We start from the raw sequence: 25,210 nt of genomic DNA on the forward strand, positions 1-25,210 counted from the left end.
AAAAAAACGACGAGCATGGAAGGAAATGTAATAAAATTGTAAAAAGTGATAATAAAATAATAATAAAAATAATTATTATGATAAAAAAATTTCGTTTTATTTATTATTATTTTCACTTGTTAACAATAAATTTTTATTTTTATGGCAACGTTGATTGTTTTATCTTGATTTTGTTCACTTCTTTAATCACTTCGTTCAACTTGCCTGACAACAATCGCATGTCTTCTTTCACGGAATCTCGAAGTTTCAGCAAATTTGTCCAAATATCGTCGTCAGCTCCTTTGACACGAGCTACCAAGTCATTAACTCTCCTTGACAAATCTTCGTATTTCTCGTCGGCGCTCCCAAAGGGCCATGCTTTCGATGGTTGAAGGAACAGGAAGCAAAAAATTAATGATAGGAAGACAAAAAATGATCTCATGATTTCCTTCAGAGGTAAGAAATGCACTTTTACGCAACAAAATCTCGTTTCGTACTAAATAAATCGTTACAAATTTCTGTATCTAGTTCAGTTCATCATCGTTGTTGTTGCTCAATTCGCTAGTTAACTGTAATTTGCGCGAATAAAGAAAATAAATTGATGTGCCTAAATAAAGACGAAGAAGAATCACAACATAGAGGCATGAATTCTTGAACTTGAATAATAAATTGCTTCTTTTGTGTTCTAATTTGGCATCGTTTTTGGTGTTTGTTTATTTTGCAACGTCTGAAAAAAATATAAAAAATTGTGGAAATTTACGAAAATTCGGGAAAACAGAGGAAAATTGCGGGAAATTCTCGTATATTCGTACAGCGTATGGAAACAAATAAAATTCTGCGCTGTGATTGGTTGATTGAAAAAAATTGTGAGACGAATGAAAGTGATATGTTTGACAGGTTCCTAAATAATCAAAACAAAAAATGAAAAATTAAGCAGCTTGCGTGAAAATTTAGGATTTTCCACGTAAATTTCAACGATTTATTCCTAAAAATGTGTTAAAACTGTAAAAGAAGCAGGCAAGAACGAAATTAAACACGCAATTTCTCGAGTAATGTGTTAGTTTTGGCAATTTTTGCATTCAAAAATACGATCCGCCCATCAGACGACGAAATCAACAGAGAAAATTTTTGTTTTCTCTTCAAAAATCACGAAATGTTTCATCCGAGATGTGGAAAACGCGTTACTTTGTCCAATAATAACAGGACAGCGAAGCGAAATATCACGGAATTCAATCATGGGCTGGTTCTGAGTGCGGAACCCTTGAAGGATGATGTCTTGTTTGAAGTGCGAATTGATGAAAAAGTTGCTAGTTGGTCGGGATCCATTGAGGTAATTTATTTGTTTTTCCTTTTTGACCTAAAATTTATTTAAAAAATTATTTTTTTTTAGATTGGAGTCACAACAAATCAACCGGATAAAATTGAATTGCCAGCGTGTGCGACAAAATTACCTGCTCAATCGTGGATTATGTCGGGAATTTCCATTTTGAAAGACGGTTGCTCATTAATCGAGTACTATGGCACAGATTTAGACAAACTCGAGGAAACCGACAAGATTGGCGTGGTCCGTACAGCAAATGGCGAGCTCGTTTTCTACGTGAATGGAGAGTCTCAAGGCGTTGCAGCAATCGACATCCCCGAAACAGTTTACGCTGTCGTCAATTTGTACGGAAAATGTGTTCAAATATCCGCGTTGCCAACTGACAGTTTGGAATATAGCAACGAAAGTACCCAAATAACGCAGAATTTGGACATTCCGATGTCCGTTGATGTGCATATCAATGGAAGCACATCGACTGCAGGCTCAATTGTGCAAATGGAAGACATAGATTTGGCAGATAAATTACGTTTTCATACGAGATGCGGATCTTTGGTGAAATTAAGTGCGAATTTTCGAACTGCTGAACGTCGAAGACCTCTGGATGAGTTCAATAACGGCGTCGTGATGACCCATCGAGCATTGCGAGATAATGAAATCTTTGAAATTCGCATCGATCGTCTCGTGGATAAATGGAGCGGATCCATAGAAGTCGGCGTAACATCTCACAATCCGGCAAATTTGGCGTTTCCAGCGACAATGACGAATCTCCGATCGGGCACAATAATGATGTCGGGATGTGGCATTCTCACAAATGGCAAAGGGACAAAACGAGAATACGGGGAATTTAATTTGGATGAGTTGCGGGAAGGAGATCGCATTGGAATGGTTCGAAAATCCAACGGGAATTTGCATTATTATATAAATGGCAGAGATCAGGGAATTGCAGCGACACGCGTGGCTCAAACGTTATGGGGTGTCATTGATTTGTACGGGATGACGATAAAAGTGACGATTGTCGATCGTGACGAACGAGAACAGAAAAATTTGGTTACCCGAAGGAATAATATTTTGGCACTTCCGGTTGCGGAACAAGAAGCGCAGATTTTGAGTCCTGATACGGATTTTATTCAATCCGATCGATTGTTGTTTCATTCAGTTTGTGGATCGCATGCTACAGTAACGCAATCTGGAAGAACAGCGTTGAGACCAAGTGGTAAGAAATTCATTAATTTGGAGTTAAACAATAGTCGAAAATGTTTTGGATTTCCTTTTTCATAATTTTTAGTAAATTTTCATGAGACGAATATCGAATATTAATGTCAAAAAAATTGAAAAATTTAAAATTTTGAAAACTTACTTTTCAAATTGAAGGGAAATTCTCTAAAAATTTTCTATTTTTCGGCAATAGCTGTATCTTAAAAGCAAGAAATTGTTTAATTTCAAAACAATTTTTACAAATATTTACCAAAAAAGTTATAAAAATATCAAAATTCGTGGATTTTAAAGTCAAAACTTTTAAAAATTTTCAAATTTATAGTCAAAACTTTTATTTTTTCAAAGAAAAATAATGATTTGCATCAATTAAGAGAATCAAAAGGGATGAATTTTTGAAATTTATACACAAAAAATGCAAAATTTCAAAAAATTCTATTAAAAATTATACTTTTTAATTCTGCTCGATAGTCAATATTCGATAATTTTGCATCGTAAGTTTCAAAAATCTATGAAATTCAAAATATTTTCTACTATTTTACTTAGTAAAAAAAATTATTTCTAATTAAAAATCTTATTTTAGCATGTGAGGATTTCAACAACGGAGTCGTTTTAACTCGTCGCCCTCTTCGACCCAATGAATTATTCCAAGTTCGCTTGGAGCGTGTCGTCAGCAAATGGGCTGGAAGCATCGAAATTGGAGTAACAACGCATTCGCCAACCGAATTAGAATTTCCCTTTACAATGACCTCCGTACGAAACGGACATACAATTATGATGACGGGAAATGGCATAATGCAAAATGGCGTCACAATTATCGAGCAATATGGACAAAATTTAGACAAACTTCAAGTAGGCGATCGTGTCGGAGTTCAAAGAAAAGACGACGGCACCTTACATTTTTGGGTAAATGGCGTCGATCAAGGACAAGCAGCAACAAATGTGCCCGAAAGAGTGTATGGCGTCATTGATTTGTACGGACAAGCAGCTCAAGCAAGCATTGTAGATCCCCAATTGTCAGAATGTGGCAGTCCTGATACCGGAAATTCAACCATATCAAACACAACTCTTTTTAGTACGGAGCCAAAATTAAGATTTCACACGGTTCATGGCAGAAACGCTCGTTTATCGAATGGCTTCTTGACAGCATGTCGCCCCAAAGCGCTGGCAGAGTTCAATAACTCCATTCTCTTCAGTAATCGTCCGTTAAAGCAAAAGGAGCTGTTTGAAGTGCAACTCGACAGTATGGTAGAACATTGGAATGGCAGTATTGAAATTGGGGTATCAGGAATTCGCCCGGATGAATTAATTCTCCCAAATACCGCGACAGATCTCAAACATCAAACCATCATGTGCAGCGGAAATGTCCTTTCCTTCAACGGAATCACCGTAAAAGACGATCTCCCCTTCAATTTGGACACTCTCGTGACGGGATCTCGTGTCGGCGTTATGCGAAACAACGATTTTCTGCACTTTTTCATCAACGGCATCGACTTGGGACCCATTTACGAGTGCAAAATCCCGAATATTTACGCCGTTGTTGATTTGTACGGGCAATGTGCGCAAGTATCTATCGTCGGACAACAAACGGAAATTCGTGCGCCATATGCAACAAGTGAAAATTCCGTAAGTCTTCAAGCGACGTCAGTGATTCAACCGGCCCTCGAGTCAAAACATCGTTGGTCCTGCATTTCTGGCAACGTTTCGTTGATGCAAAATTGGACAATGGCATCGAGAGTTAACACGCCGTCGCCAGCATTGTCCCGATGTCTCGTTTTTTCCGAACGACAACTGATTGTCGGTGAACCGTTTGAAATTAAAATTGCCGAAGTGAATTTATTGTATGCGGGATGCTTGAAAATTGGAGCGACAGATTTGAATTTGGCAGACGAACATGTGCGAAAAAACATTCCATCGACAATGAAACGAATTCCAGCGAATGTTTGGTATGTGACGGGAAATGAGGTCCGTTTCAATAATAATTTGGTCGGGAGATCACTTGCATCACTGGAATGGTTACGCGTTGGCGATAGAATTTCTGTGGAATTGTTGCCATCACGGAATTTACGGATTTTATTGAATTCTGAAGACATGAATATTCAATTTAATAACGTTTCAGAGGTAAATTCTTGAAAATTTTTATAAAAAAAAATTGTTAGTTTTATTTTTGTTAATTTTTAGGAATTGTATGTGGTAGTTGAACTACAAGGATGTACATTGAGCGTTCAAACGATATCCAGTCAAGGTCCTCTTTCACCATTGAGACCTTGTTCACTCCGTTTGCAAGATTCCTTGGATTTAGGACTCGATCCGCTCAATAAACATGACTCAATGTTAGAGTCAATCGATTCTGATGGCATGTTTTTCGAATTTTCTGACGTTTGTGGTAAAAATATTCAATTGTCTGAGGATAAAAAGACAGCTTTTCGTACAAAATCCTATAATCATGGAATTGTTTGTGTTAGTAAGCCATTGTGTAAAGGTCACAGTATTTCCGTAAGTTACATTTTTTCTCGTTTTTCTAAAAATTTCTTTTAAAAATTATTTTTTTTTTTAGTTTAAAATTGCACAAATCAACAACAAATGGAAAGGTACCTTCATGATCGGCGGAATTGGTGAAAATCCGAACACCCATTCAACAGTCTTGCCATCATCCGCAATTTTACTCAAGAAACCTTGTTGGATAATAACAAACGACTACTTAAACTTGAATGAAATCAAGACACCATCGAATTACGGAGCAGCAATGGAGAAAATTCAGTCAGGTCAAACAGTGACAATGAGTTTATCGCATGCCGGATGTCTCAGTGTCACAATTGGAACTGTTGTACTCGAAGATATTATCAGTGGATGTCCTCATCACATCTACCCAGTCTTTGATTTGTATGGAATTTGTGAAAAAATCACAATTCTCAATGGAGATTTGCGAAACGGGACACCAATTATCGAAGATATGCCTCTGTCAACACTCAATGCTGGTCATGAAGGCGGCGAATCTTTGCCACATTGCGAAAAAGCTGATTTGGAAGTGCACGAAAAGGAAACTGAACCACCTGTGCCGCCTCAGGCAAGCAGCTCGATGAGTCGATCCGTCATGGAAAGTGTCTCAGAAAATTTACTTATGAACATTTCCATTAAAAATCGCACCGCAGCTGAAAATCGCACGCATGAAATGTCAAATTCATGTTGTTTGCGCGACACACTGCAATTGCAACATTCCACAAATTTGAATATTCAACGGAGTCAAAGCACGCACAGATTTGTATCGTCTTCAGCTACTACAACAAATCAACCGCAAGATAATCGAGCAGATGTTTTTCCATCGTCAAGTAATGAAAACGGATACGATGAGGGTTTTGAAGATTATGAGCTTCTTCGACCGATAACTCTTGCCACAACTGCTGGAACGAGCAACAATAATCAACAATCAACTGCCGAAACGACAAACAACGACTCAAATTATCTCAATGAAGGCGAGAATAAAGTCGAAAATGACGATGAGTCCAATGACGAAGATGAAATTAGCGAAACCGAAGCAGAAATCGATACAACGAAAGAACAAAATAATCGAGCGAATCTCGCGTTGCCCGTGCAATCAAGAACGGATTACACAAACTCGATTAGCGATCAATCCTCGGCGAATGTTAGTTTAATAGATACCGTTTTGGATCTCTCGTTGGCTAGTAATGTCTCTGCGATGGCAACTGCTATTCCGTCAATTGCTCCGTGTGATTATTTAAAGCTTGTGATGAGTTTTAAGAGGACTCTGATGTTGCCAGAGGTGTTTTTTACGACAGATGCTCCTCAGTGCTATTGTGAGACGTGTATTGGAGGCACAACAGTCACAAATCCGTTGAAAAATTGGACTCGTTTTGTAATTAATCAGCAAGCGGTGCACGGAAGTAACTTGCAAAATACAACAGATCCCAATGTTTGGACGACAGTTTATTATAATGCGCGAGTTGATAAGATTCGGACAGTTTTGGATCAGGGACAACCGTTGCCAATGGGTAAGAATTTTTTTTTATTTTTTTTGTTTTTAAGAAGCTTTTATGTCAAAAGTCGATAAAAATTCAAAAGTAAAAGCATTAATTGCTTGAAAAAAGATTAAATCAAACTTAAGAGATCATTCTTATTATCAAGTAAAATTTTTACGTTGATTCAGTCAAAACTAACAGCTGAAATAATTATATTTTTCAAAAAAAAAAATTTTTTTCTTCAAAAATTGATGTTAAATTAATTGTCTTTTGATTTTTTTTGTTAAATCAACAACCATATTTAATAGATTTCAAAGCTGAAATTCAAATCTCCTCGATTTTTGAAGAAATAAAAAAAACAACGGTTTTATCATATGAGGAGCAAAAACCGTTGTTTTTTTCTCACGTCAAGTTTCAACCAATTTTTGATGGATTTCAAAGCTAAAATTGAATAAATATTCATTCTGAAGATGATTTCCATTCAAATCTCCTCGATTTTTGAAGAAATAAAAAAAACAACGGTTTTATCATATGAGGAGCAAAAACCGTTGTTTTTTTCTCACGTCAAGTTTCAACCCATTTTTGATGGATTTCAAAGCTGAAATTGAATAAATATTCATTCTGAAGAAGATTTCCATTCAAATCTCCTCGATTTTTGAAGAAATAAAAAAAACAACGGTTTTATCATATGAGGAGCAAAAACCGTTGTTTTTTTCTCACGTCAAGTTTCAACCCATTTTTGATGGATTTCAAAGCTGAAATTGAATAAATATTCATTCTGAAGAAGATTTCCATTCAAATCTCCTCGATTTTTGAAGAAATAAAAAAAACAACGGTTTTATCATATGAAGAGCAAAAACCGTTGTTTTTTTCTCACGTCAAGTTTCAACCCATTTTTGATGAATTTCAAAGCTGAAATTGAATAATTATTCATTCTGAAGATGATTTTCATTCAAATCTCCTCGATTTTTGAAGAAATAAGAAAAACAACGGTTTTATCATATGAAGAGCAAAAATCGTACTTTTTTCTCAAGTCAATTTTCTAAAAAAAAGTACGATTTTATCATATGAGGAGCAAAAATCGTACTTTTTTTCTCAAGTCAATTTTCAACCAATTTTTGATGGGTTTCAAAGCTAAAATTTAATAAATATTCATTCTAAAGTTGATTTTCATTGATATCTGATCGATTTTTGATCAAATAAAAAAAAAGTACGATTTTATCATATGAGGAGCAAAAATCATACTTTTTCTCAAGTCACTTTTCAACCAATTTTTGATGGGTTTCAAAGCTGAAATTGAATAATTATTCATTCTGAAGATGATTTCCATTCAAATCTCCTCGATTTTTGAAGAAATAAAAAAAACAACGGTTTTATCATATGAGGAGCAAAAACCGTTGTTTTTTTCTCACACCAAGTTTCAACCAAATTTGATGGATTTCAAAGCTAAAATTGAATAAATATTCATTCTGAAGAAGATTTCCATTCAAATCTCCTCGATTTTTGAAGAAATAAAAAAAACAACGGTTTTATCATATGAGGAGCAAAAACCGTTGTTTTTTTCTCACGTCAAGTTTCAACCAATTTTTGATGGATTTCAAAGCTAAAATTGAATAAATATTCATTCTGAAGATGATTTTCATTCAAATCTCCTCGATTTTTGAAGAAATAAAAAAAACAACGGTTTTATCATATGAGGAGCAAAAACCGTTGTTTTTTTCTCACGTCAAGTTTCAACCAATTTTTGATGGAATTTCAAAGAAATTGAATAATTAAAATTTTTGAAGAAATAAAAAAAACAACGGTTTTATCATATGAGGAGCAAAAATCGTACTTTTTTTCTCAAGTCAATTTTCAACCAAAGCTAAAATTGAATAAATATGCATTTTAAAGATAATTTCCATGCATATTTCTTCGATTTTTGAAGAAATAAAAAAAACAACGATTTTATCATATGAGGAGCAAAAATCGTTGTTTTTTCTCAAGTCAAGTTTCAACCCATATTTAATCGATTTCAAAGCTAAAATTGAATAATTATTCATTCTGAAGATGATTTCCATTCAAATCTCCTCGATTTTTGAAGAAATAAAAAAAACAACGGTTTTATCATATGAGGAGCAAAAACCGTTGTTTTTTTCTCACGTCAAGTTTCAACCCATTTTTGATGGATTTCAAAGCTAAAATTGAATAAATATTCATTCTGAAGATGATTTCCATTCAAATCTCCTCGATTTTTGAAGAAATAAAAAAAAAACGGTTTTATCATATGAGGAGCAAAAACCGTTGTTTTTTTCTCAAGTCAATTTTCAACCTATTTTTGATGGATTTCAAAGCTGAAATTGAATAAATATTCATTCTGAAGATGATTTCCATTCAAATCTCCTCGATTTTTGAAGAAATAAAAAAAACAACGGTTTTATCATATGAGGAGCAAAAACCGTTGTTTTTTTCTCACGTCAAGTTTCAACCCATTTTTGATGGATTTCAAAGCTGAAATTGAATAAATATTCATTCTGAAGATGATTTCCATTCAAATCTCCTCGATTTTTGAAGAAATAAAAAAAACAACGGTTTTATCATATGAGGAGCAAAAACCGTTGTTTTTTTCTCACGTCAAGTTTCAACCAACTTTTGATTTTTAAAATGAATAAATATTTTCTGAAAAGCTAAAAAAAACAACGGTTTTATCATTATGAGGAGCAAAAACCGTTGTTTTTTTCTCACGTCAAGTTTCAACCCATTTTTGATGGATTTCAAAGCTGAAATTGAATAAATATTCATTCTGAAGAAGATTTCCATTCAAATCTCCTCGATTTTTGAAGAAATAAAAAAAACAACGGTTTTATCATATGAGGAGCAAAAACCGTTGTTTTTTTCTCACGTCAAGTTTCAACCCATTTTTGATGGATTTCAAAGCTGAAATTGAATAAATATTCATTCTGAAGAAGATTTCCATTCAAATCTCCTCGATTTTTGAAGAAATAAAAAAAACAACGGTTTTATCATATGAGGAGCAAAAACCGTTGTTTTTTTCTCACGTCAAGTTTCAACCCATTTTTGATGGATTTCAAAGCTGAAATTGAATAAATATTCATTCTGAAGAAGATTTCCATTCAAATCTCCTCGATTTTTGAAGAAATAAAAAAAACAACGGTTTTATCATATGAGGAGCAAAAACCGTTGTTTTTTTCTCACGTCAAGTTTCAACCCATTTTTGATGGATTTCAAAGCTGAAATTGAATAAATATTCATTCTGAAGAAGATTTCCATTCAAATCTCCTCGATTTTTGAAGAAATAAGAAAAACAACGGTTTTATCATATGAAGAGCAAAAACCGTTGTTTTTTTCTCACCTCAAGTTTCAACCCATTTTTGATGAATTTCAAAGCTGAAATTGAATAATTATGCATTCGGAAGATGATTTCCATTCAAATCTCCTTGATTTTTAAATAAATAAAAAAATTTTTTGGGGGTACAAAATCAAGGTACCATTTTTCCCCAAAAAAATTTTTTTTGAAAAAGAATTTTATATTAAGCTCTTAGATTTGACTTAATTTTCCTCGAACAATTTCCTTAATAATTTTTTTTTTTCAATTTTCAGAATTAGGCCAAATCCTCCCTGAAAACTGCAACCAAACAGATGATCTCATGCCAGGCACCCACATCCTGCTGCGTGCCATTCCCGAAACCAGTGAACGTTCGCAGAAACCGTTTATCCATCGATACATGTCCGATTCCGTGTATTATCGCATCTGCACAGCCTTCGAGGTGCGTGTTCGTTCGCAATCAATGTGTGCCATTGACCTGTCTGAAGCCTCGGAAGAGTCTCAAACTGCAGGCGCCGCGTGTTCGAGTCAAGTTTCCGGCACAAAATTGTGGACAACCAAAGAAGCGAACGCTTGTATCATAACTGCACTGTTGCTTTGCCTAGTTCCTGCTTAAAAATAGCAAAATTTTTGACACAAAGCATCTTTTTTAGCCTTTGAAATGATATTCTTGAATAGAAAAATTGAATCTCTAGTCTTTTGTGGTAGCTGTACTTCACACATCTGGCACCTAGAATTATATTAAGTCGAATATAGAGTGATAAGTTGATATGTTACATTCATAGAGAGAGAAAAAAGTTCACTAAAAAAAATAAATTATACAAAAAATCTTAATTTTTTTGAATTTTCATGAAAATTTGAACATTTATTTATTTTTTTCAAAAATATTTCACCTATTTAAATATTAGCAACACCTAATAATCTCACAATTTGAACAAATTTCTAATAAACAAGATAGCTTCACTATCCAAGCCAACTTTCTTCAGTTGTGCCATTATTTGTAATTTACTCGTCGATCCTTGTGGCAAAATCTGCGCATCCAAAGCAATGCCATAAAATACTAAAATTGTAAAAATCTCGTTCAATTCCTTGTCATCTTTTATACTTCGCAGCAACATCACGTCATTTGTGCTCAAATATTCCTTCAGTACGGTCTCTCGCTGTTTCACCAACTTCTCAATACGTTCTTTGATCGAAACGAGAATCGAACTAAGAATTTCATAAGATAACAAAAAATCATCTTCATTCACGTGTTTGTACATTTCCAGAATTTTTCCGATAATTTTTATTTGCCACACGAATTGCAGAGGATTTGCCGAGGTATTGAGGTCTCGCATGGCATCAAGCAGATCGACGTAAATTGAGAGAGCATGCATTTTGTCTTTTGTGAGGCAATTGTATGCCAGCAGCACGAGTTTTTGAACTAAAGTGTTTTCCGTAAGTGAAGCAGGTCCCAAATCTGCCACTTCATTGCCAGTTAGAGGAAAAATGAATTTGTTCGTAAAATTCAAAATGTTTTCTTCGTGCGAGAAGGAAAGAAGACTCTGTGGATCAATTTTCCATGCCTTGAACTGTTCCTCGGTTAATGTTTGTGACAAAATTGTCTTGAGCCTATTTGGATCTTCTAAATGCGAAAAGCAACCAGCTCGTTGTTTGATGTCGATGCATCCGGAACATTGAAGAATTTTCACTAGTTGATCCCAATTTCGTTGACGATCGAAATAAACAGGCCAATAACTCGAGTCTTCGACACTGACAGTTTTGAGGGATTCCAATTCAGGCAACATGCAGGGAGCGACGGCTTCTTTACAACCAGAGAGATCGACGTAGCTGTGAAAAAAAAAGAAATTTTAATAAAAAATTTTGGAAAAAAGCCTTTCAACTTAAGCTTAAAATTTAAGAACTTAAAGTCAAACTTAAGAAAAATAAAAATTTTGACTTAAGCTCAGGTTCGGAGATTTTTAATGACTTAATGCTAAAAATTTACTTCAGTTTGCTTGAGAGTCAGTTAAAAGGCTTAATACTAAAATTTTATTTAACTTAATAAATTCTTAAGTTAAAGTTTTAAGTCAATTAAGTCAAATCTTAAAGCTAATAAGAGTTATCATTAAGCTTAAGTCAAAAGCTTTTGATATTGATTTAATAAATTTTACTTAATATTCAACTCATTTTAGATTTTTTTTGCTTAAGTCTCACAAAACCTCCATTAAGTTAGAGGTCAAGTAAAAGTCATAAATTTTTTTCGAACATGCTTTTAAGTTCAAGTTAAGTTTAAGTTCAAGAATAAGTCAAAGCTCATTAGATTTTGGATTTTTCATCATTTTTGCCCAAATAATTTTTGAAAACTTTGAATAAATTTGTAATTTAACTTTTTTTAAAGTTGACTTAAGCTTTTTTAAGTAAAAATTCAATCAGGGTTTTAGTTAAAAAATCAATTAAGTAATTTTGACTTAAGAAATTTTTCACAGGGTTGCAAAACGTTTTAAGTCAAAATCCAAATCAGGTGACTCATAACTTAAACTTTAGATTAAGTTACTTAAGATTGACTTAAGTCAAATTAATTGACTTAATTTAAATTTTTTTAAAAATTTTCAAAAAATAAATAAATTTCTCTTGAAATTTGGTTGAAAATCCAAAAATATTTGACTTTTGACTTATTGCAATTTATTCTTAAACTTAAACTTAAGTAAAACTCCTATCAAGTCAAAATGTTTTTTAGACTTAAGCTCTAATTAAGGTTTGAATTCATAAATTTTGCAAATACTTACGTCATATTACACAAAGCTAATTTTCCGGTGTCGATATCTCTCGTCAGAAACAATCTCGGTTCAATCGCCAGTACATACAAGTGTCTAAAAGCTTGCAAATGATATCTGTTATCGCTACTGTGATTCGGGAACTTTGGGAAAAGCGAAATAACTAACGCAGCAATTGCTTCCGGTGATCTTGACAACGTATAACGTCCTGCGCCCAAAAAGAGAAAACCAAGCGCCATATGAATTGCGATGTGACTTCCGTACGTTACTTGCGAATAAGCTGTTCCAATGCGAGATCTCATCATTCGGATCATCTTCAAGATCGTCAAGTCTCCGCTTCCAGCGCAAACCAACGAGAGTGACAACAAAACCATAATAGCACAAGATTCAATGGTGGCTTTTCCCGTAAATTCACTGATGTACTGCCATTGCGTGTTGATATTAAGGAAAAAGTCGATAACTTTCTTCAAAGTATTAAATGCTTTTTCATCGTTCGTTCCCGCATATCGTAATCCAATGCAAACCGCAGCTCCGGTGATGATATTGCAATAAGCTTGGCAATTCGCTTCGTGATCAATTTCGATATTAACGTCATCCGGGTCAGGACGTTCCTTGATAATTGCTGCTAATGACGCCGGAACATTCGAATTGATCCAATCTGTGGTCGGTTGAACTTTATCCCACATTATGAGACCTTTCGAGATGATTCGCAACTGCAGCAAATCCGGTCGAATAAAATCCAACAAAAATTTCGTGTCGGGCGGTTTCATCCAATTTGCGACAGCTTCGTTGCCAGTATTGAAAAACATCAGTCCAAGGGCGAGAGTTGCTCCGGGTGCTGTTACATCAATGTTCACCGTGTCTCCTTCCCGTATTTGAAAACTCGGCAATTTGTACTTGTCTTTTTGTGCACCGCCCAAAGGACGTTTATTTCCGCCTACCATGTAATAATGCAACGTATCTGACAATCCCAAATCCCGCAAACCGCTCGTTTCTTCGCCCATTCCGAGAGTTACGAGGCCCAAAGCTAATCCAGCGGTCAAAGCATACGATTCTCGTTCGACGTAATTTTCCATTTCGGGCCCTGGAGGTCTTCCGATCTCTTGTAACAGCACTTCGGCAATGTGTCGCTTGGCAGTTCCTTGATAAACGAGTCCGATGCCCATCAACGAGGCAATTTGAATGTTTTGAGGGATATCCAGTTCAACGGCAGTCGGAGGGAGCAACGCTTCCATGTGAACTGACAATAGTTTTGTCGTTTTGAGGTCTTGAGTGCCTCGATGCGTCGCGGAAATGCCCAGCAATAAACCAACGTTTGTCATTTCGTCACATTTCACGAGATATTCGTAAATACTCATGAACGAAAGAGATTTTAGAAGTCCATTCAAGCCGAGAGCCATCAAAAATCCCGCATGATCGCTCGATTGTTCGGCATTTGTCTTCGGTTTGTTGTAAATAATCCACGTTGAATCGATGTCTTTGGAGTCGGAGGAGATTTTTAAGCCTGCAGCGACGCCATTGTGAAATTGAGGCCACGTTGTCATGTTTGCAGGCACCTCAATTTGTTGCAATTCGATTGTCGCACCGCGATTTACTTCTTTTCCGCTCAAACAAAGTTTTGGAATGGAAAGAGATTCAGTGCATGATGGGGTTGTTGTTCGAATTGTGAACATGCCACGACCAATGGGCAATGCCATCGTTCGAATACACAAAGAAAATAGCTGTTTCTCTTGTTCTTCGATGAATTCGTGATCCGAAACGGAAGGCAGCTGCGCAATATCGATGATAACAGGCTTGGAACTGTTCAAGAAGCTACGAACGGTGTTAATTCGCAGATCTGAGGGGAAGCGAAGACGTAAAAGTTCGGTGTCGGTATTTTCCATGCCATCTTCCTCGTTTTTCTTATCGGGTTTTATCTTGATATCGTTCTTTTGACGCTTTCGTTTGGAAATTGAAGTTTGTTTAAAGTTATCCGAAGCATAATTTTTGTCATTTCCTTCCATTTTCTTCAAGACATTTGCGTGTTCGGTCAGTTCGCGTCGCAATAAGAGCTTGTACGCCTCTGCTGAACATCCGATGGGGGGATTCAAGCGACTATTTTCCAAAGATTGCGCCAAAATGAAATGGATTGCTACTGGAAAGCTTTGAATATTTTTGCGAGTGATACCTGAAAAAAAATTTAAAATTAATTTTTATCTTGAAAGAAAACTATTAAAGTTTATTACAAAAAAAAAAAAATTTATTTTTTTTTAAATAAAAAAATAATTTAAGTTTTTTTTTTAAATTTTTACATCAAAATTTGTTCAAAGAATTATTTCAAATTTTTTAAAAAAAAAGTTTTTTTTTTGAAGAAAAAAAAGGCCAAAAAAAATTTTTTTCTATAAAAAAAATAATTGAAAATTGAAATACTCTGAGATTAAAAATTTTTTTTTAATTTTTATTCATTAATAACCCAAAAATTTGTTCATTTTTTATTTTATTCAAGAGCATTTTTCAAAAATCTTTTTAAAAAAATTTAGAAAAAAAAATTTAAAAAAAAATTTTTAATATAAAAAATTAATTTTTAATCATCGGAAAACATTTTTCGAGCATTTAAAAAAAATCTTGCAAAAATAAATAAAAAAAAAAATTTTTTTTATTTTAAAAAAAACATTTTTCGGGAAAAAAAATTTAAAATCAAAAATTTTTTTTTTTGAATTTCCCAAAAATTTTAAAAAAATTTTTAATTTAATGAAATTTTCAACTTTTTTTAAAAATTTTTTTAAAAACTCACCCATATCAATCAAATGATAAATAATTTTGTGCGGCAATGTAGTTTCCTCATCATACAACGGCTTTTTCTTCTTTTCCTCGACAGCGGCAAGTTCATGTCTTCCCCCGGGAGGCACAACTTTCTTCACGCAAGTACTCAAGTCAGTTACTCTCTCAAAAATTAACGACATTATTTGAGCAATATTTTTCGAAGTCACATTCAAGTCTTTTATGTAAGGATACGGATTTGTTGGAACGCCACAAATCACCGTGTAGACAAATTTAAACAAGTTCGGAACATCAGCTCCAAAATAAAATTGAGTATGAAGTAGCTTTTTACTGTCGACATCTTTAATTACGGCTGTTCGATCATTTCTCACCAAATCAGGGAAATCCATGACGTAATGCGACGCAAAATTACTGAGATTCAAATCGATCGCCAATTGATGCAAAAGTTGAGCCAACTGCTTAATTTCCGTCAAAAGACTCGTATCGAGCTTCAAATCTTCGTACAACAAATGTAAAGTGTAGAAAATTAACGGAATATGCGGAAAAAGTGGAGTTTCCGATTTGTAAGTCAACATCGGGCGATTTTCAATGTCACGGGGATCAGGATGAATCGATCGATGAAAGTTCAAGAGGAATTGCCAATCAGCATCGGTTCCGTTTATTAAGTCACTTTTACGACGTTTGCTGTGAGAATTTTCTGTGGAAGTATCTTGTTCCATATTTTGCTCATTTTGCACGCCGTTGTTGTCAAATTCCTCCGTTGGACGTCCAATTTGTTCGAATAACATCGACATAAAGAGTTTCCATTCCTTGTTGGGACTGAAATCTTTTGTGCCGGGAGCGTTGCGAGTGCCATACCATTTGATAATTAACTAAAAATTTAAAAATTTTTAAGAAAAATTAAATTTTTGAGCAAAAATCGATCCTTACATGAATTGCCAACTCCTTTTGCAGTACTTGTCGAAGCGTTTCCAAGCATTTAGTCACCAAAATTGATTCACACACCAAAGGAACGTTAATGCGATACATTTTTCCTGGATATACTAATGTGAGACTCGATCCTGTAGCGTCACGTAACTCCTGACAATTCGTTCTAAAAGGTAAAATTCAATTTTAAATAAATTTCTTTAAAAAAAAAATCATAAAAAAATTACTTTGACGACGAACTATTCGTTGAAGAGGCATGTAACGGCAGTACTGGCGACAACATGTGCAACTCATCATCGAATTTGGAGTCTGCTGAGTGTCGAGACATCGGTAATAAACTACTTCTGCGTGGAAATGATGAAAAAGATGACACATTGATGCTCGATGGCGTCGTAAGTCCCGATAAAATTCCACTTATATGAACTTTTCCTGTCAAATATGGACCTGAGTACAACATCACGTTACCACAAGGAGCTAAAACAGCGATCATGTTGATGTTCTGTAACGAAAAAAGTAAGAAAAACTCATTTATTTAATGTTTTTTATCAAAACAAAGAAAATTTTTGAAGAAAAATGCTTGAAAATCCTCAAAAAAATCACTTTATTGACTTCAAATCATTAAAATTTAATCATCAAGTGGATTTAAAACTATTTTTCCAGCCTTATTTTGCATCAAAAGGTAAACCACGATAGTTAACGTGCCCGTTGTAATCGTTTTCACACCATAACGACTGTGATTGTCCGTAGGCGATGTCCTTTTAACACTAAAATCTTCTTGGAAACCCTTGTCACCGATGAAATATCGTTTCAACCGATCCAACAGACTGTCAGTTACTACTCGATAACACTCCAACTCTCGTTTTTCGGATAAACCAGGCCTTAATTGAACTCGAGTCATGGTAAAACCCTCAATTCTTTCTCTTTTCCACTCATCAATGGAGATAACTTTGAACGTCATATCCAAAAAATCGTTAAATTTGAATCCCGTTGAACATTCCAGCGCTATTTCATGACAATAACTAAAATTCCAGAGTCCTTTTGAGTTTTTGTACGAAGAATGTGTGCTCCCATACAAAATTCCTGTCTCATGAATCGCTTCTGTGGTCGGAGGAATGCCAATGTTGAATTTTACATGCAAATTATCGTATTCAAAACCCTTTCCTTGCACTATTTGAAACAAGAGAAAGGCTCGTTGAAGCGAAATTTCAGAAGGAAGTAAGTGTAGTTGAGCAAAACTTTGTTCTAATGTCCGAAAACGGTTACTTTGCGTGAAATTTTGAACTTTTTTACAAATCGAGATGTTTTGAAGTCCAAAATGGTACATTTGTTTCGTATCTGCATCAACTTCCAACATATAAGGATTACTCTTGAAGTCATTAAAGTCTGGAAAAACCACCAACAATCCATCAGTTTTGCGATAATTGATTGTTATCAAGACCATTTCCGTGTGCAACTCGATCATAATGTAATAAGACTCAAAACCGCGATTCGTTACATCCAACGAATGACCAAATTTGCGTTGATTTGACTTCGATACGGACGAAATGAGGTCCGACGATGCACTACTGCTCTTCGAATGACTTGAATCCGCATCAAGTTTCGTCGTGTCATCGGGCATTTCAACAACAAATCGCGTCAAATCTCTTTTATCCTCGGCAGTGTAAGTAAAAATCTTGCCCGGAGTCTTTCCTTCCTTCGTTAATTTCTTTTTCTGAATGATTTCGTGATATTGCTTCTCGAGATCCGTTTTGCATTGCTCCGAATACTGATAAGATTGGATTTCCTTGCAGCTCAAACGCTTTTCCTGCCATTTCAGGTCGACAATTTCGATTTCGTCTCTTTGCATTTCCGCGACATTCTCGTCAATTGCATTGTACGGCGGGATTTTGATAAGCGAGAATATCGTCTTGAACGTCACTCTTATCTTGAGGTTTTCGATTTTGTCTGCGGTGCGGTAAATTCCCGTCATTTGGTTGCATTTTCTGCGATGTGCCATTTTTTTACTTGATTTTCAATATTTTTATTTATTTTTTGTGTTTTTGTTTCAACGGCATTGCCATGGAAACGCACGTGGCGGAAATTTGAAAAATGCGTACCGCTCGTACCGTAACGCCGAAACGTCAAATTTGACAGAAAAATTGTAAACAAAAATTTTGGGAATATTTCGATTGTTTGTTTTTTGCAAATCACGGAGTAAAAAGCGGAAAGTTTGGTCGCATTTAGTGACGAAACTGCGGAGAAACGTTGTTCCTACGGATAAAACACACTTTTGCACGGGGATTTTGGGCGCAAGGCAACACAAAAAGCAAATATGTTATACCTCGAAGACTATCTTGAAAGTACGGCATTTGTGTGGCGTTCCTTCCGATGAAATTATTAATTTTTTTGCTTTTTTTTTCAAACAGTGATCGAGCATCTGCCGCAGGAGCTGCGTGATCGCTTCACGGAGATGCGAGAAATTGATTTGTCAGTTCAAAGTGAGTTGCTTAAAAATTTTTCTTTGAATTTTTCGTGATTTCGGATGTTTTTTTCGTTTGCAGATAACATCGACTCTCTGGAAAAGCGCGTTCGGATGTTGTTCGCACAGTGTCGAAGGAACGAGATTCAAACTGCAGCAGCTGATGCGGAATGCGGCAGTATCAAGAAAGACTATTACCGTGTGCTGGAAGAAGCCGACGAAAAAGTCACGATAGCCAATCAAACGTACGAGTTGGTAGAGCGGTATCTGCAAAAGCTCGACGACGAACTGCACAAATTCAAGTGCGAGCTCGAGGCAGACCACAATGGTATTACAGAGGTTTTGGAAAAGCGAGCGCTTGAACTCGAAACGAACAGCATGCAAAGCTCGCAGAAGGAAAACAGGTATTTTGGCGCGATAAGTTCCGGGACGCCGGGAACGCCGAGCGAACCACGACATCACAAAGCCACCGACGGGCGATATCGACACAACAAGCCGGAAAAACGACGCGATAGTGCGTCTCTCACTTACGGGTTACCGGAAAAACGCCCGGTATTGACAGCTAGTCTTAGTGCACCAATTCGAACGCCAACGGGAACTGCCGCCGGCGCCGCAGCAGCATCAATGTCACCGCATCCCTTACTCGCAACCACGACAACGACTCCGAATACGCCAACGCTGCCCTATAATTTGCAACATTTGGGCGCGAATAATGCGATTGCAGCTGCGGCGAGTCAAGCAATTGTTGCCACACAACAAATGCCTCAGGGAAGACGAACCGCAAGTCTCAAGGCGTCTATCGAAGCAATTGCCGCTTCAAATCTCGGCGCTCCAGAAATCGTAATTGGCCGAGAATTGGCAGGAGCGACACAAAATGTCATCCAAGCCGTCGAACGAGACACAAACAACATGACGAATCAAAAAAGACACAAAAAGAAGATGGGCACTGCCGTGATGGGAGGTCCTGCGGGCATTGGGTTACCCGGATCCTCGATGAATCCGATGGGAAACAACTCAGATGGCGATATTTCGAGTAGCGGACCGATGCTCAACGAAAACGGAATGGTAGTTGAACAAACGCCCGAAGGCGAATGGAGTTACGATCCCAACGAACCGAGATACTGCGTTTGCAATCAAGTGTCATATGGCGATATGGTGGCGTGCGATAATGAAGACGTAAGTTTCTCTTCAAAAAATTTCAAAAAAAAAATTAAATTAAATTTTTTTCTGTTTTAGTGTCCCTTTGAATGGTTCCATTATCCATGTGTCGGAATAACATCCTCACCGAAAGGCAAATGGTATTGCCCGCAATGTAGTGCGAACATGCGTCGTCGCGGCGGAAATGTCTCTCGAAAGGCATAAACCCAAAAATATTTAAAAATTTTCGCTATTTTTAAAAAAAATTATCGTTTGACGTGTTTTTGGGTTTTCATGTCTTTTCATTTTTTGATAAAAAACAAAAAAATTGAAACTGTTCGAACGAAGTCAGGCACAACTTTTTCTGTAAATTCAAAATTTTCGCGAAATTCGAGTTAAAAAAAATAAATATTGTAAGCTTAATCTCTGTCAAACTAATTTTTTTCTCTCTCACGATTAAAAATTTCCATTGAAAAAAAGTCTAGACGATTTGCGGTTACTTTAAGATAAGATCTTCGGGTATAAAAGCGAGTGAAAGTAACATTTGTTATTCAAAAATCTTTTGAAAGTCACTCAAACAAGTCAAAAATTGCTCGAAAATCATCGAAAAATGGAACGTTGGCAGGGAAAAGTTGCTGTTGTCACGGGCGCCAGCACCGGAATTGGCGCTGCAACAGCTTTGGAGCTCGTCAAAAGTGGCATGATTGTCATCGGGATGGCTCGTCGCTTGGACAAAGTTGAAAGTCTCAAAGCTGAACTCCCTGACGACATGAAATGCAAGTTGCATTCACGTTTTATCGACGTCACCGATGAGGAAAGTATCAAAATGGCCTTCAATTGGATCGAAAAAGAGTTTGGAGGAGTCGATGTTATCGTAAATAATGCGGGAACTATCAAAGCGGGACGTTTCAGTGACGCCAACAATTCGGATGCAGTTAAAACTAACATCAACACGAATTTCACAGGAGTTGTTTTGTGCACACGCGAAGTCTTGTTATCACTTGAGAAACGAAATGTTGACGGGCATATCATCAACATCAACAGCGTTTGGGGTCATTATTCGCCAACAAAAGAGGAAATCGCTCCCGTTCACAACGTTTATTCTGCAACGAAATTCGCCATAACTGGATTCAGTGAAACTTTGCGACAAGAATTGGATTATTTGAATCGCAAAACGAAGGTTACGAGCATCTCGCCGGGCGCTACAGGCACTGATCGACTCAAAACTCACTTGCCCGCGGAGAAAATCGCGAATGCACTTCGCCCAGAAGACATTGCATCAGCTATAAAATACGCTCTGAGCACGCCGCCAAAGGTACAAGTCACGGAATTAACTGTTACTCCAGTCGGGTCTTTGTAAAAATCGAAAAAATTGACAATAAAATGGACTTACCTTCAATTCGACGGCATCTTTTGCGGGAACACTCGTTACAATTCCAAAAACTTGCGTGTCTGGCGTGTGAGATTTCTCCATGCGAGCTAAATTAAGCTTAAATGTGTGCGGCAGTAGATAACAAAGGTAAGATTGACCAATGAGATCTGTGTGAATGAATCCATGACTCGCTTCTTCATTAAAATCACGTGTTCCGGAGTTGTCGGTCCAGATAATTTCCAAACACAATTCCGGTACAATCGGCTTAGAAGGCTCAATTTGATCAAATTTTCGTAAAGTTTGATAAGAACTTGTTGGCAACATCGAATTTTGAAGATTTCGTAAGGGAGATCCGATCGGTGTGCGACTAAAAATTACAAGAATCCATGAAATTTTTAATTTTTTCATTAAAAAAATTTTTTTTTTACCTGATAGAAAGAAAAGTTCCGGGCTCAGAAACAGATACATTGCTGTGATGATGGAACGATGAGGTATTTGCACTTTTAAACAACCCCGTGTTGTTATGTTTTGACGTGCCTTTACTCAAAAACGAATGATGTCCCGATAAGCTGTGCATCCCAATGTTGCTTGTAACGTTCAATGGGGTTCCATTTAGCGTGTCATTCGTTCCTGCCACTGTTTGAATCTCATCTTCCGTTGCTTTTCTCAAGCGACAAACGAAATGTTTCCCGATTCTCAGGTCAAACATCAAAACCAAGTCCGTTTCGTATGACGAATAAATAATTTTGTAGTCCGCTTCGACTAAATAACTGCAATTTATCTGATTTTTAATCAAAATCGGTGACATTTCCGCCAATGGATGGGTTAGAGAGAAAAGTCGAGGCATTGGAACTACTAAATTTTCAACATTTGCGTTCGAGGGATCTTTTTCCATCAATAAAGCTTGTCGCGTGACCCATACTTTGGAAATGGGATTCTCAATTGCGGTGACATAATCTTCGCCGTTCTTGAAATAAACCTTGAGACACGTTCCATCCAACAGCCCAACGCCGTAATTGAAGTTGTGTTCGTCTTCGACGAGTGTTTCGGATGCTGGTTTTGTCGAAATGAAGCTCGGCGGGCAGAAAAAGGCGAATTTTATGGTCGATTCGCATGTTAGACAAACTCTCGCCATTTGATGTTCGGGACTTAATCCTTGGGTCCATACTGCAGTATACCCTTTCACGTATAGCTCGTCTTCCAAATTGACGTCACGCGTACTGAACGATTGCCCGTTGCTGTTATTGTTGCTGTTTTTCGGGCTACAGAGACTTTTTCGCATCGCCGTGACATCTTGGATCGTCCAAAATTCATTGGGGTTATCGGTGCTTAGATTTACGTTTTGCATCCGGGACAACAACATACATTCAACTGGTAATTGTTGTTGTTTTTTGATGACAAGGGGGCCAGCATGTTCCTCCACCGCTTGACGTCCCCTAGGAATAAATTCCTGCGTTTTCGTGAAAAAAACGAGAAAAATTCATGTAATTTATGCAAATTTTGGATGGAATATGGATAAAAATGTGCGAAAAAAATGGCAAACTTACCACAGGTTCTGAGGCGGTGATCATAATCTCGCTATGTTCATCCAGATTTGCGAAACAATGTGAATGTAGAGTGATATTACTTGGTAAAGTAATTGCCGCTGCTGCTTTTAAAGACAAGTTTTCCGCTTGAAACGAGTAAACTTTGCTTTTCCGATGGAATTTCTCGCAGTCAGCTTTCCGTTTCTTTTTGTTTACCGGTTTATGCTCGTGTACCGCAATCCCGTACCGTACGTTTGACACATGAAACCGCAGTACCGCAGCCAACCCGTAGTAAACAAACGAGTGAAATCATCACAAAAGAAATTCCTTTGCTTCCAATTAATTGAATTAACTCACGAAAAATGGGTCTCTTTGGCAAAACTCCCCAAAAAACTCCGAAAGATCAAGTAAGTGAACGTGAAAAATTAAAAAAAATAATAAAAACTTAAAATTTCCGTCTTTTTTCTAAAGGTAAACGAATGGTGTAGCAAACTCCGAAAAGAGGGCTACAAATTAGATCGACAAATCCGAACCATTCAGCGAGAAGAAGACAAAATCAAGAAATCCCTCAAAGAAGCTGCCGCCAAAAATGACAAGGAAATTTGTACGATTCTCGCAAAGGAAATAATTCGATCGCGCAAGGCTGTGAACAAAATTTACGTGTCAAAGGCGACAATCAACTCCGTGCAATTGCAAATGAAAAATCAACTGGCGACCTTGAGAATTGCTGGTTCCCTCCAATCGTCGACGGAAGTGATGCAAGCGATGCACAGTCTCGTACGGCTTCCGGAAATTTCGCAAACGATGCGCGAAATGTCGATGGAGATGACAAAAGCGGGCATCCTCGAGGAAATGATCGACGAAACAATGGAAAGTATCGAGGATACGGAAGAGTTGGAGGAAGAAGCGCAAACAGAAATCGATAAAGTTCTGTTCGAAGTGACGCAGGGAAAAATTGGGGAAGCACCGTCTGTGCCATCGGACTCCGTTTCTGTGCCTGTTGCGAGCACGAGCGAAGTTGCCGAGGAGGACGACGAAGAGGATATGAAAGAAATGCAAAGCCGATTACAAAAATTGCGGTCCTAAAGTCATTAAATTACTTATTTTTTTTAGACATTTATGTTTTTTTGAAGAAAGTGGAGAATTTACTAAATTAATGAAACGAAAAGAAATTTATTTTAAAGCCTTAATGTAACAAGTGAAGTAATAAAAGCTCCAGAAATTTAATTTTTAACATTATAAAAAAAATATTTTTATTTATTTGTAATGTATCTTGCTCCAAATGGATAAAAATTTGTCAGAGGGCTCTAATTTATCATTTTTAATCATTTTATAACTCAAAACTGCCAAAAAATTGAAACTGAGAAAAAAATTTTCTTTGACATAGTTTTGTTTTGAAAACTAAATCAAGAGCAAAACTAAATCAAAAACTGTGTCAAAGCCATTTTTGTCAAATCTTGCTCCAAATGGATAAAATTTTGTCAGAGGGCTCTAATTTATCATTTTTAATCATTTTATAACTCAAAACTGCCAAAAAATTGAAACTGAAAAAAAAATTTTCTTTGACACAGTTTTGTTTTGAAAACCAAATCAAGAGCAAAACTTTGTGTGTCAAAAACTGTGTCAAAGCCATTTTTGTCAAATCTTGCTCCAAATGGATAAAAATTTGTCAGAGGGCTCTAATTTATCATTTTTAATCATTTTATAACTCAAAACTGCCAAAAAATTGAAACTGAAAAAAAAATTTTCTTTGACATAGTTTTGCTTTGAAAACTAAATCAAGAGCTGTAAAACTGTGTCAAAAACTGTGTCAAAGCCATTTTTGTCAAATCTTGCTCCAAATGGATAAAAATTTGTCAGAGGACTCTAGTTTATCATTTTTAATCATTTTATAACTCAAAACTGCCAAAAAATTGAAACTGAAAAAAAAATTTTCTTTGACATAGTTTTGCTTTGAAAACTAAATCAAGAGCTGTAAAACTGTGTCAAAAACTGTGTCAAAGCCATTTTTGTCAAATGTTGCTCCAAATGGATAAAAATTTGTCAGAGGGCTCTAATTTATCATTTTTAATCATTTTATAACTCAAAACTGCCAAAAAATTGAAACTGAAAAAAATTTTTTTCTTTGACATAGTTTTGTTTTGAAAACTAAATCAAGAGCTGTAAAACTGTGTCAAAAACTGTGTCAAAGCCACTTTTGTCAAATGTTGCTCCAAATGGATAAAAATTTGTCAGAGGGCTCTAATTTATCATTTTTAATCATTTTATAACTCAAAACTGCCAAAAAATTGAAACTGAAAAAAAAATTTTTCTTTGACACAGTTTTGTTTTGAAAACTAAATCAAGAGCAAAACTAAATCAAAAACTGTGTCAAAAACTGTGTCAAAGCCATTTTTGTCAAATCTTGCTCCAAATGGATAAAAATTTGTCAGAGGGCTCTAATTTATCATTTTTAATCAT

General features: G+C 36.1%; 6 protein-coding genes across 6 annotated transcripts; 4 read left to right on the plus strand and 2 right to left on the minus strand.

Annotated features, from left to right (window-relative positions):
* The first annotated feature begins 896 nt into the window (after window positions 1-896).
* On the plus strand, window positions 897-10,611 carry LOC134838278 (neuralized-like protein 4). Its single transcript, XM_063853774.1, has 6 exons — window positions 897-1,309; window positions 1,370-2,513; window positions 3,096-4,633; window positions 4,694-5,008; window positions 5,070-6,522; window positions 10,090-10,611. The coding sequence occupies exons 1-6, from the start codon at window positions 1,133-1,135 to the stop codon at window positions 10,428-10,430; spliced, it is 4,968 nt and encodes a 1,655-aa protein (XP_063709844.1). The 5' UTR covers window positions 897-1,132; the 3' UTR covers window positions 10,431-10,611.
* Window positions 10,612-10,662: 51 nt separating this feature from the next.
* LOC134827717 (anaphase-promoting complex subunit 1) lies at window positions 10,663-22,955 on the minus strand. Its single transcript, XM_063840490.1, has 8 exons — window positions 22,772-22,955; window positions 21,653-22,674; window positions 21,246-21,591; window positions 16,485-16,756; window positions 16,261-16,423; window positions 15,344-16,202; window positions 12,583-14,737; window positions 10,663-11,644 (listed from the first exon to the last, which is right to left on the minus strand). The coding sequence occupies exons 1-8, from the start codon at window positions 22,793-22,795 to the stop codon at window positions 10,738-10,740; spliced, it is 5,748 nt and encodes a 1,915-aa protein (XP_063696560.1). The 5' UTR covers window positions 22,796-22,955; the 3' UTR covers window positions 10,663-10,737.
* On the minus strand, window positions 16,878-18,279 carry LOC134827718 (tectonic-like complex member MKS1). The gene has a single exon (XM_063840491.1). The coding sequence runs from the start codon at window positions 18,251-18,253 to the stop codon at window positions 16,883-16,885; it is 1,371 nt and encodes a 456-aa protein (XP_063696561.1). The 5' UTR covers window positions 18,254-18,279; the 3' UTR covers window positions 16,878-16,882.
* Window positions 18,397-20,265, plus strand: LOC134827719 (inhibitor of growth protein 3). The gene is made up of 4 exons (XM_063840492.1): window positions 18,397-18,596; window positions 18,663-18,734; window positions 18,798-19,891; window positions 19,952-20,265. The coding sequence occupies exons 1-4, from the start codon at window positions 18,569-18,571 to the stop codon at window positions 20,075-20,077; spliced, it is 1,320 nt and encodes a 439-aa protein (XP_063696562.1). The 5' UTR covers window positions 18,397-18,568; the 3' UTR covers window positions 20,078-20,265.
* LOC134827720 (farnesol dehydrogenase-like) lies at window positions 20,421-21,260 on the plus strand. Its single transcript, XM_063840493.1, has one exon. The coding sequence runs from the start codon at window positions 20,463-20,465 to the stop codon at window positions 21,210-21,212; it is 750 nt and encodes a 249-aa protein (XP_063696563.1). The 5' UTR covers window positions 20,421-20,462; the 3' UTR covers window positions 21,213-21,260.
* Window positions 22,956-23,031: 76 nt separating the features above from the next.
* On the plus strand, window positions 23,032-23,989 carry LOC134838023 (charged multivesicular body protein 3). Its single transcript, XM_063853460.1, has 2 exons — window positions 23,032-23,157; window positions 23,222-23,989. Exons 1-2 carry the CDS (start codon window positions 23,113-23,115, stop codon window positions 23,834-23,836), a joined length of 660 nt encoding a protein of 219 aa, XP_063709530.1. The 5' UTR covers window positions 23,032-23,112; the 3' UTR covers window positions 23,837-23,989.
* The last annotated feature ends 1,221 nt before the right edge of the window (window positions 23,990-25,210 follow it).

The sequence above is a fragment of the Culicoides brevitarsis genome, chromosome 1 (genome assembly GCF_036172545.1).
Source record: "Culicoides brevitarsis isolate CSIRO-B50_1 chromosome 1, AGI_CSIRO_Cbre_v1, whole genome shotgun sequence".
Lineage (NCBI taxonomy): Eukaryota > Metazoa > Arthropoda > Insecta > Diptera > Ceratopogonidae > Culicoides > Culicoides brevitarsis.